The sequence below is a fragment of the Miscanthus floridulus genome, chromosome 9 (assembly GCF_019320115.1).
Source record: "Miscanthus floridulus cultivar M001 chromosome 9, ASM1932011v1, whole genome shotgun sequence".
NCBI lineage: Eukaryota > Viridiplantae > Streptophyta > Magnoliopsida > Poales > Poaceae > Miscanthus > Miscanthus floridulus.
This window is the reverse complement of record NC_089588.1, coordinates 133,752,348-133,764,005: the sequence shown is the minus strand read 5'-3', so window position 1 is coordinate 133,764,005 and position 11,658 is coordinate 133,752,348. Positions and strand designations below refer to the sequence as shown.

The 11,658-nt window shown below is 45.2% G+C and overlaps 1 protein-coding gene across 2 annotated transcripts; it reads right to left on the bottom strand.

Annotated features, from left to right (window-relative positions):
* Positions 1-7,204: 7,204 nt before the first annotated feature.
* On the bottom strand, positions 7,205-10,406 carry LOC136482992 (noroxomaritidine/norcraugsodine reductase-like). Of its 2 annotated transcripts, none has more exons than XM_066480129.1 (4): positions 9,998-10,406; positions 8,295-8,502; positions 7,614-7,720; positions 7,205-7,517 (listed from the first exon to the last, which is right to left on the bottom strand). In XM_066480129.1, the coding sequence occupies exons 1-4, from the start codon at positions 10,292-10,294 to the stop codon at positions 7,353-7,355; spliced, it is 777 nt and encodes a 258-aa protein (XP_066336226.1). In that variant the 5' UTR covers positions 10,295-10,406; the 3' UTR covers positions 7,205-7,352. The 2 variants fall into 2 exon arrangements, with proteins under 2 accessions (XP_066336226.1, XP_066336225.1); XM_066480128.1 differs by having other exon boundaries at positions 8,295-8,520; positions 9,998-10,400.
* Positions 10,407-11,658: the final 1,252 nt, after the last annotated feature.

Below are 11,658 nucleotides of genomic sequence, written 5' to 3'. Positions count from 1 at the left end.
TGACCTTCCTAGACCCTCCAGCGCCTAATTGACTGGTTGTGATTTTGTTTCGTATGGATGCGCCTCCCCTTATTTATGGACGCGCAGTGGGCCAGGTGGCCGAACCCTGAAAATCTAAGGGTTGCCGCTGATCAGGGCAAATCTTATTTGGTTGAAAATATATTCGACCGGTTTGGATTCTAATTATCTTGTGATTAATCTCGGTATTAGCCGAGATCGCATTCCAACACTTACAACAATTCTTTGGTTGGCATTAAAAATCATAGCATTTATTGACTGCCGTTGATTTGTAATTTTTTATCCTATCGTTGTCGTCACCCTTATGGCTCTGTTCGTTTGTCTTGTAATCCGTACTTTTTAGCTTGTTTTTTTAGCCGGAACAGTATTTTTCTCTCACAACAAATCAGCTGGAACAATGTTTCGGCTTGTTTTTTTCAGCAAAGCGAACCGGGCCTATATATGTATGTTTTGTTCGCTTAAGAGGCCATCTATTTAGATAATTTGTTTCCTTAATTGCTATTGAGCGGACGGAACCGCATGAACCGTGTTCGTTGCTCGACGTCGTCCGCTGCCGCTGCGCTCTTGTCCATCCTCACTACCGCCCCGTCTCCCGTGCGCGCCCGGGTGTGCTGTGACAACTGCCAGGGAAAGAGAGGGATCCGGGCAAGGTCTGCTAGCTGCTTCATTCAATTCTTGCAGAGATGACGAAAACGATCAAGAAGACGATGCAGGGCGGCGGCGGGGAGGAGCAGGGGGTGCTCGCTGAAATAAAAGGTAAGGAAAAATTAGGAAGACGGTGCTTTGTTGGGCCAGCCCAACTCTCCTTAATCCTATAGACAGAACACCCCCTCCCTCTTACGTTCTTCCTCCCCAGAACGGCCTCCTCTGCTGCTCACGGTACTTCCTCCTCCCCTTGCTCTCCCATGGCGTCCCTTCCCTAAATCCCCTCTCTACAGCACCAAATTCTTGGGGGAAACCTGCAAATCGGATCGAGGACCAAGAAGAGGTCATCATTCATGTGGATCGATCCTTCCCCATCCCTCCCGGTCGCCTTGGGTTTGTGGGTGACCAAGGTGAGTTGGATTTCTCCCTTCTCTCCACATGTTGGGTGTTTATGGTGGAGTTTGGCCACGGCAATAAGTGGATTAGTGGGGAAGAAAAGTTGTTTGAACGTTGTTCCACGAATTTCAGATGAACAGTTTCTGCAGATTTGCTTGGGAAAGCGACTAGGACTACTTAGAGGCAGAAATAAGTATTTTGGTGAACTACAAAGTTGTAGAGGACCTTCAGATCTATTATCTTGTGAAATTTCATAATTTTATTCCAAACGGTTTCAGAGATATGTTTTTTCAATGTCATCTGTCATGTTCTGGGCAGAACTAGATCTATGGGGTTTTCGAAACTCTTTATCTTTCCAAATATGAGAACCTTGTAGTACTTTTCATTAGCTTTCCACATTGGTAAGGATGATGATTTTTGGATAAGGGAAACTCTAGGTATGTTTTTTCAAAACTAAATGTATTGCTTCCTTGGCAGGATTTTCAGTTACGGTTTGGACATGTTTTAGGCCATCTAGATGACACTTAATGTGAAAGTTCATAATACTAAAGTTGTAGATTATGAAACTATCTGCTCCCTTGTTAAATTTCATAATTTTGGGACTTAAGTATTTGGAGATATGAAAATGTAAAGTTTGCTGCCTCAGTTCTTAGACAGTATCTGTAGGCTGTTTTCAACAGCGGTTTGGTCCATCTTAAAGGCATGATAAAAATATAAGCTCTTCATAAAAGTTGTAGAAATTTTCAGTACTTTGCCAAGGAGTATTTAAACGCATTTGTTCGTTGAGTATTATGGGAGATATCACGTTCTGAATTTACTATCAGTTTCTGTCAGAGTACAGATTCAGTTCGACCATCAGTTTTGGGTGCCAATTTTGGAGTTCGTCGAAGCCGAATTGGTTCAGTATGCTATGGAGGTTTTTATAGTACTTTGTATGAACTTTCCATCAAGTATTTAACTCTAATTTTGGTTGGATGGATTTGGAAATATGTTTTTTTCGAAAACAGTGTTGCTGCTGCTAATAAACAGAGCATGTCTGTCACTGGGTAGGCTGTTTTTAAAGTAGAATATGGCAAAATATGACCTTGGTTTGAATGCCAAAGTTGTAGCTTGTTCAATGTAGATGCTTGAAAAGTGTTTATTTGTTATTACCTCTATTAGGGTTTCAAAGATACAAAAGAAAACAAACAGCGCTGCTGCTGTTTTTTTTAGGTGAAGTGGGGCTGTTTTCGCCCGTTGTTGGTCTGAACGTAGGAGTGCTTTGTATATTGTTTGTAAGTGGTCTTTGGAGTGCATGTACTGAATTATGTGCTTGAAAACTGGTGGAAGCACTTCGGAACGTCGCTAGCGTTTTTTTTTTATATCCTTGGGTAAAGAGGCAAGTAAACATAGCGGTGGTTTGCTACAAGCTTTAACTTGTTATTTATTCTACCTCCACCTAAAAAAAAGTCAGAACCCAATACAATATAATGTTACCTCTCAACCATGATATAATGATTTTCGTGACATGCTCTATGCTCTCCATTTGAATATCTATGTCCTGCACTTGTGGTTTGATGACGCTCATGTTGATTCAATGGAACAAGGCTTGTTGTCCCATGGAGAGATGCTCATGGTGTTATATGTGATTATTTATCATTATTCTTATGGCATTTGCATTGCATCATATGCATTCGTTGGCATGTGGAGTTATGTTGCCGCTTGATAGCCGCGATCATACCGGTATAGCATCGTTTATTGGGCATAACGATGCGGCTTCATGGGTATCAAGGCAGGAGACATGGCATTTGCATTGCATATGCACTATAATTTTGGCGTATGGCACGATAGCCTTGGACTGAGGCTTTGGATGAGTTTGTGAGAAGCTATGCTTCTCCAAGGTTTGGTGATTATTAATTCTTTCCATGTATGAGGTTGTGTCAATTGTTGGATATATCTCATTGCTTATTGTTGGTTTACATATAATTGAGGTTTAAATCGATCCTAATCAACTTGTAGTTTAAATAGCTTGTTAAAGTAATTTACTTGCTGAGATTTTTATTTCTCACACCCCCTTTCTATCTTTCCAGGTGCTGAAGTAGCTTTGCTTGAAGGATGGGAAAGTAGCAGCACCTTTGCACATCAATGCCACAATCCAATGTTAAAATACTATGTATTGTAGTGATAGCATGATCAGAAGTGGAGCTTATACTTATGCTTTTTGTTGGGCCGTTTTTGTAGTCTTATGATGTTATATATCTTGTTGGTGAAACTGATCTATATCTCTCTATATGCTGTTGCTTCCGCGTTGCTCCGGTTTAAGGGGAGATGCTTCCAAAATTATTGTTAAACGGTCTAGTTTTCTCTTTTTTGTGGTGACATCTTAGGTAGGGAGGTTTTAGGGTGTTACACTCAGTAGCCACCGCTGGCATCGAGAGAGACGGGAACAAGATAATGGAGTTCGGGTAGCCGATGGACATGCGGCACGTGGGGCATATGACGTTCGACCGGTTCCACGGCTTCCGTGGCATCCCCGAGGAGCTGCTGCTGTCCAGCCTAAGGGCGGTGGTGGATGTCGTCGATGACATCGCCAGGGTGCCCAGCGGCGGCAAGACAGTGTTCGGCGAGTCGACGGAGTCGATGCAGCGTCCCCACCTCATTTGAGAAGTTTGAGCCACTTTTTAATGGGTCGTTTCGGGCCTACGTGGCTGAGGTGGCTCTCTCTCCTTGAGAAGTCAACCCACCACTGCGGGTGCCCTTCGTCCTCAAATTATTTGTTACTGCAATCACAAAAGTCGCAGTGGCATCGCATCATTGTAGTACTGGTTGAACACACAGGAGACACAGAAACAGAGGATGGCAGCGGCGGCCGGCGGCGAGAGGTGGAGCCTGGCCGGCGCCACAACGCTGGTAACCGGTGGCGGCAAGGAGATCGGCCACGCGATCGTGGAGGAGCTGGCCGGGTTCTCTGCTCAGGTGCACACGTGCGCTCGCAGCACGGCGGGCCTGAGGAGTGCCGCTGGGGGTGGGCCGAGATGGGGCTCCACGTCACCGTCTAGGTCTGCAACGTCGCCGTGCGCGCCGACCGGGCGAAGCTCATCATGGACACGGTCAAGGCGACCTTCCACGGCAAGCTCGATATCCTGGTAAGCTAAAGGTGAAACCATACATCTCCGGGCTCCGGCTCCGGGGATCACATACACGGCGAAGTAAGTGCCCGTACAGGTGAACAATGCAGCGCTGCTGATCCCCAAGCCACCGGCGGAGTACACGGCGGTGGACCACTCCCAGACGGCAACAAGATAGCCTGGTTTATTTGGGCGAAATTTGGGAATCTGGCTACTGTAGCACTTTCATTTTTATTTAGCAATTAGTATTCAATCATGGACTAATTATGCTCAAAATATTTGTCTCGCAATTTTCAACCAAACTGTGCAATTAGTTTTTTTTTCGTCTACATTTAATGCTTCATGCACGCATCGAAAGATTCAATATGATAATTACTATAACATTTTTTGACAAAACTTTTTGGAACTAAACAAGGCCATAATGGAGTTTGTTTGCTTGGCCGTCACCGACAGGCCAATAGTTCACCTTGGAACTCGGCCGCCCCCGTCTGGTCAATATAATTAGGCCACGTTTAGTTCGCGAAAATTTTTGGGTTTTATATCTGTAGCGCTTTCGTTTGAAGTTTCGTCTCGTGATTTCTCACCTAACTATGTAATTAGTTTTTTTTTATCTACATTTAATACTTCATGCATACGTCCAAAGATTCGATGTGATGGACAAAAACCAAAATTTTTTGGAACTAAACGCAGCCTACTGTCTGTGCCGTTTGTTGGTTGGGTTGGGCTGAAAACATGATCGTGTCAGGTTGTAATGTAATTTTTTTTGGCATTCGTTCAGCAGCTCCAAATGAAAGATCTTTCACCAGAACACATGCATCAATATCCCTGTTCGCTTTTTAAAAATGGCTTGTTCGGCTTCTTTTTTCAGCCGGAACAGTGTTTTTCTCTCACAACAATTCAGCCGGAACAGTGTTTTTCAGTCAGTTTCAGCCAAGTTTCAGACCAGCGAACGGGGATTCGAAGTTTGAAACAGTGTACTAGCTAGGAAGGTGCAGTCACAGCTGTAAGACCACCTAGGACGCTCATCAGAAGCGTGTCGTTTGTATGGTTAAACTATTCTTCTTAATTATAATGATACGTAAATCTTTTGCGTATTGGATAAAAAAATATCATCATCATGAGTTTCAAAAGACAGCGAGCCAGTTTCTAGGCCATGGCACAAGCCAGAAGAATGCAGGATCCATGAGTGTGCTGCTGCCTCGGTCGGCGGCGTCCACGGCGCATCCATTGTGATTGTGGTGGCCGTCCTCGCCTACCTGCGACATGGGCATTAGTCGGCTGCGGCCTGCGGACGTCCATAACGAAATGACTGATCCGAAGGGAGATGGATACATTGACCCACTCGCTACCGGACTTCTGTAGTTTGGCGAGTATCCGAAACACTCGGCAAAATACATAAACACTCGGCAAATGGTTCGTCGAGTGTAACACTCGGCGAACAGCACTCACCAAAAATAGTGACGGCAAAGCCAACTTTGCCGAGTGTTTTTTATCGGGCACTCGGCAAAGCCTTTGCCGAGTGCCCGACACTTGGCAAAGTTGAAACTGAAAAAAACCCAAAAAAATGGGATTTTTACCCAAAAAAAAATAGAATTTTTTTTTATCGATGGAGGCCCCACCGGCCAGCGCCCACCCATCTCCGACATTTTTCGCGTGAATTTCATGGCTACGCGGCCGACGCAATTCGAACCCGAGACCTCCCGCTGTTCACGTACCTCCTCTACCACTACACCACACTCTCACTTGTGTCTGAATTCCGTTTTAGTTCCCAATATATTATACTAAACCGAGTATAAATTGCATGTTTGAGGCCCTAAACGAATTCAAATAAAAAAAGTTGTAAACTACAAAGTTTCATAACTTTTCGAGATCTACACTTTTAGTTTAGGAAGTTTTTCCATCCGAGGTCGTTTACAAAATTTGAATTTTAAAATTTTGAAATTCAAACACAGTTTTGCATGACAAGATGTTTTCAAATCAAAAAGTTGTAAACTACAAAGTTTCATAACTTTTCGAGATCTACACTTTTAGTTTAGGAAGTTTTTCCATCCGAGATCGTTTACAAAATTTGAATTTTAAAATTTTGAAATTCAAACACAGTTTTGCATGACAAAATGTTTTCAAATTAAAAAGTTGTCAACTACAATGTTTCATAACTTTTCGAGATCTACACTTTTAGTTTAGGAAGTTTTTCCATCCGAGGTCGTTTACAAAATTTGAATTTTAAAATTTTGAAATTCAAACACAGTTTTGCATGACAAAATGTTTTCAAATCAAAAAGTTGTCAACTACAAAGTTTCATAACTTTTCGAGATCTACAAAGTTTATTTTGGTTGTTTGGTCATCTGTTCATCCGACATGGTCGTTCTAACATTGTTCACAAATCTTATATATCTCTCTTGTAGTTTCATAAACTGCCAGAGAGATATGTTAGATTTGTGAACAAATTTATTTTCACTTTGTCGTATGAAGAAAAGACCAAAACAAACATTGTACATCTTGATGAGTTATACAACTTTGTAGTTGAAAACTTTTTGATTTGAATTAATTTACTGCTTCAAAATGTACTTTAAAATTCTCTTTACCGAGTGTCAAAAAAAAATAACAATCGGCAAATAAGCTCTTTGCCGAGTGTAAAAAAAAACACTCGGCAAAGAGACTCTTTGCCGAGTGTAAAAAAAACACTCGGCAAAGACGTCTTTGCCGAGTGCCCGAAAAAAAACACTCGGCAAACCACGTGGCGCTCGGCAAAGAGCCGGTCTCCGATAGTGACTTGGGGCTTTGTTTGGGTCTTGGAAGGGCAGGGCCGGTAAATAATAGTAACTGAGAAATAACTAATTAATCTCGTCTCGAGATTTTGTCGGCCTAATTTTCAAAGGTGCTCATAGTGTAGGATTAGCGTGCGTGCGCCGTAAGATTCTGCATGGTATTGTGTGATAACTAATAAAAAGAAGGTGGGCTACTTTTGAGATGCGTGCAATTCTAGGAGAGAGGACTACTAGAGCAATTGTCATAACAAAAATATAGAGACAGTAGCGTGGTGCCACAAAAGAAAATACGCAGTAATAAAAATCAACAAGACAACCAGCGGAGGTTGCAGTTCAGAACGAGAAATGACAAACGGATTGGACGACGAAACAAGCACACGACGAGCGTTATTCTCTGCCGGCTAAATCACCTGCTAGATCAGGCACTAATGGTCCAGCCGCCGTCGACGCAGATGACCTGCCCAGTGACGTAGGACGCCGCCGGCATGCAGAGGAAGGACACCATGGACGCCACCTCCACCGGCTCGCCGGCCCGCCGCATAGGGGTCCTGGTTAACGATTGCTCAATGGCCTCTGGTGGTGCCTATTAGGAGTATTTAATTTACATTGTCAACTAATTTCATGTCGCCAATTATATATACTGTATTAATTATGTCTCCATAGTTAGGAGTATAAGTACCTCTTTCGCCATGTCGGTCATGATCACCCCAGGTGCCACGCAGTTCACACGAATCTTATCGCTGGCCCACTCGGCGGCGAGGCTCCTTGTTAGTTGGTTTATTCCGGCTGGCATGCGCCCAAATAAAACAAATTTACTATCAAGGACATAACATATGGTAAGATAAATGACGTGTATACCCTCTCTAATTACCATATTTAGGTTAGTAATAGACATTAATGAGGTATACATGGGTCTTTTGGGTGCTTGTTATAATTTGGTACAAACTTTGAACTCTGTATTCCTTATATTCAGGACGAAGGGAGTATCTCAAACAAGTCAATTTAAACTTACGGTGTGTGTGTGTGTGTGATTTAAATACTTTCGAATTTTCCAGTTTCTGTGTTGTGCCGTATACCAAGGAGTTTAACAAGGAAAATGGAATGTCAAATTCAAAATTCGAACAGAACAATTCCCACTTGTACTTGTCTTGGCAAGTAGTTGGACAATTTTTTCCATCATCTTGACAAACAACCTTAATTAATTTATTTCTTCTAATACAACACTTTGTCAGACGTTATAAAAACAATAAAAATGAATAATTATTTACTTTAAAACATTGGAAGTTATGCTTAGAATTGTATTCTGAAATCAGAATATCTGAAAAGTCTTGTGAATTTGGAAAATTGTAAAGGCCTATACCTTTGGCAGTGCCATAGAGGGTGATGTCGGGGTAGGCCAGCAAACTTCCAATGGAGGAGACATTGACGACGCTTCCGCCGCCAGCGAGGGAGGCATTAAGGAGGAGAGGATGCGCGAGCTGGCAAAGGTGGAAGCACGACTCCAGGTTGATCGCCATGCAACGTGAGAAGTCTTCCGCCGTGCACTGCGCCACCGGTTTCGGGAACAACTGCGCCGCATTGTTCACCTGTGTACGTGCAAGCATGTATATATCACTACTACAAAAATGATTTTGATAGACAAGATGTTTGATTAACAGAGGTAGACAAAAGGTAAGGTAGTCTCTAAAGATAACCAATAATTTTCAGAGACGGTCGACTCATTTTTTAAGCTAACGCAAGTCAAAAATCCATTAACAGAGGCACGTGCACTTATTAAGAGGTTTGTCTCACTAAATGAGCCTGAGGCTCACGAGGCCTAAAACTGAACATGCATATATAAGCACACACTTAGCTCTCTCTCGACGTTTCTCTCCTGACTCAACACGGTGGCAACCCTCTCTCACTCCCAAGCTGCCGAGGGCGCACACGGTGGTAGTTGGCGTAACCCACCCAACACTCTCTTCTCTCACCCTCTCTCTAGGGGGGAGAACCAAGCCACGGGCACAGAGCATAGTGGAGAAACCTGTGTTGGTGGCTCTGGTTTGGCTTTTCTGTCCTCAAGCTTGACACCATCGATGGCTCCATTGAGATCTGTGGCAGCCTGGCACTGGTCGACATGCGGACTGCAGTTGGGCTCGGTAGCAGGCCTTTAAAAACGGTCAACACCCATCTCTAAAAACCCTTTTTTTGCGCTAGTTTTTTTTCCACTCTTCCTACATCTCAGTCAACTGAGATGTGTTAGTTGTTTAGCCGATGGCGCTCGCGCCCCTTCCCCACGCGCATGCGCACGCATCTCCTTCTCTCCCCACGTGGCGGCGGCGGCGCCGGCGAGGTAGGACCTCCTCCTCCTCCTCTGGATCTGCGAGTTAGGGTTTCGGCGAGCTTCTCCTCTCTTGCCCCAACTCCAGTGAGCTTATCTTCTCTCTCTCCCAACTTCGGTGACTTTAGTAAAACGAGGGGCCCCGGGGAGATAGATAGGCCAGGCGGTGGGGTCGGCGCCCGGGCAGTTTAGGGCCCTAGCCACGGTGGAGGCGGCCAGCTAGGTAGGGGCTGGGGAGTCCTGGCCGTTCACCGGAGTTGGAGAAGAAAGTGGTGGCAGGAGCTGGGGAGGAGAAGAGGGAGTCTACCACAGGTGTGGTAGGGTCTCGCCGGAGCTCCGCGACCGCAGCCGCAGCAGCAGAGCTCCGATAAGACCCTACCGTGGCGGGGCGGTGGGCGGCTACGGAGGTGACTTCTGCGGTGGCGGGGGTGAGAGCTGCTGGAGCCTGGAGGAAGAAGATGAATAGGGGCTAATCTGGACCGTCCGTTTCGGATCCAAGGGCTGAGATGCGTTGCCTTAAAGAAATGCAAATCTCAAGCGCCTGGAATATAGCAACATCTTTTTTTTTGTTGAGGGAACTGAAGGAGCTAAATCCCCTACAGGAAAGGATGCATTAAAAAGAACAGGAATGAGAGGAGGTGCATCATGCATGGACGTTCAGTATGACTTATTGACGTGTGATCTGCCGTCGTCGAATGGACATGGATAGCATGTACGGGATAGGACAGTAGGTTTCAGCTTACCAGAATGTCGAGCTTGCCGTCGAAGGTGGCCTTGACAGTCTCCATGAGCCTCTCCCGGTCGGCGCGCACGGCGAGGTCGCAGGCAGTGACCGTGACGTCCAGCCCCATCTCGGACCACCGCCGGCGGCACGCCTCCAGGTCAGCCGCGCTGCGCGAGCACGTGTGCACGCGCACACCGAACGCAGCCAGCTCCTCCACGATGGCGTGCCCGATCCCCTTGCTGCCGCCGGTGACCAGCGCCGTCGCGCCCGCCAGGCTCCACCGCTCGCCCCTGTGAATCCCACTGCCGGCCGCCATAGCCCTCTCCCTCCGTACTACGTCTCCGTGCGCGTGTCTCACCTACCAGTGTACGCAAGTATGCTAGCTGGCTGCTTCTTCAGTAATTCGGTGCCCAAACAGACACCACACGAATAGCGAGCTTGTCGCCTACGAGCCTCTGAATTCTGATCAGTGTCCATTTGTCCGTGTCATCCGATTCGACGCCAGTCGCTGCACGACGTGGAAATTGCCCACGCCATAAGAGTGTACATTTCGCACAGTTGTTTCCAACCGTTCATTTGGTCCATAACTTCTGGACACAGACAAAGCGGAACAGCGGTGTGCGTCTCTTCCTTGCAATGAAAAGGAGTGCTGTCGATAGTCGTAAATACTGTACTTTGAAAATGTCCAGGAGATTTTAAAACTTTAATTTGACCGGGATGCGGTGAAAGCTTAAATAAATATATCCGCTGTTTTTCATGTTATCTTACTATTACAAATTAAAGACCCTAATAGAGGTATCACGGTACTTGTTATCAGACATGCTAGGAAAAATTAAAAAATCCTAGAAATTCTTTTTTTAGAACATGCTAAGCACGTGTTTCATTAAGGAGGAGCCAAGAAGTTCACAGCGTCCTATGTCACGTTTCAGCGAGTTGCCGTCGGTGACAGAGAAGAACCCAAAAAAGACACCGCTAACCGGTGAACAACACGTAGGAGCTAATTACACAAGAAACATTCTCGCCATTAATTTGTTAGACTATAATCATTATCGCCGGCTATAGCTATTGAATCTATTGTTGTTTATAAAATATTACGTAACACTGTCATAATAAAAAGTACATAAAGTAATGATAATGCTTTCTATAGGGCGTCCGTCCGTTCGAACGACACGCCCCGCCCGTGCCGCGCGTCCCCGCTCAAGAAGATTCAGACCACCCGTGTAAGGGACCGTGACCCTAAGGGGGGTGAATTAGGCATCTTAAAAGTCTAGTTCTAACTATGGCCTTTAATTCCACCTAGTCAAACCCTATGCAAGAAGGTAATCTATTTAAATGTGCAACTAAGATTTTACTAAATGTGTTGCTATCTCTATCGTAAAAGAGTTATACACCCTACGTTCGAATCCTATCAACTAGCCTATCAAACTAAGCTAGGAAAGTAAGCACAAAACCAAGGTATATAATATAAAAACGGAAGGTAAAGATAAGGTAGAGATGTAAACTTATGAGTGTACGCAAGTATGCTAGCTGGAGGCGGGCGATTTGGGTTTCTCGCGGCGGGCAAAGCCGTCCGCCGTGGCCTAGAGGCCACGGTAAATCGTGGCTTAACCGCGGCGGGCGGCTTTGCCCGCCGCGGTTAACCGATTTACCGCGGCGGGTGGTGTAACGTGCCCGCTGCGG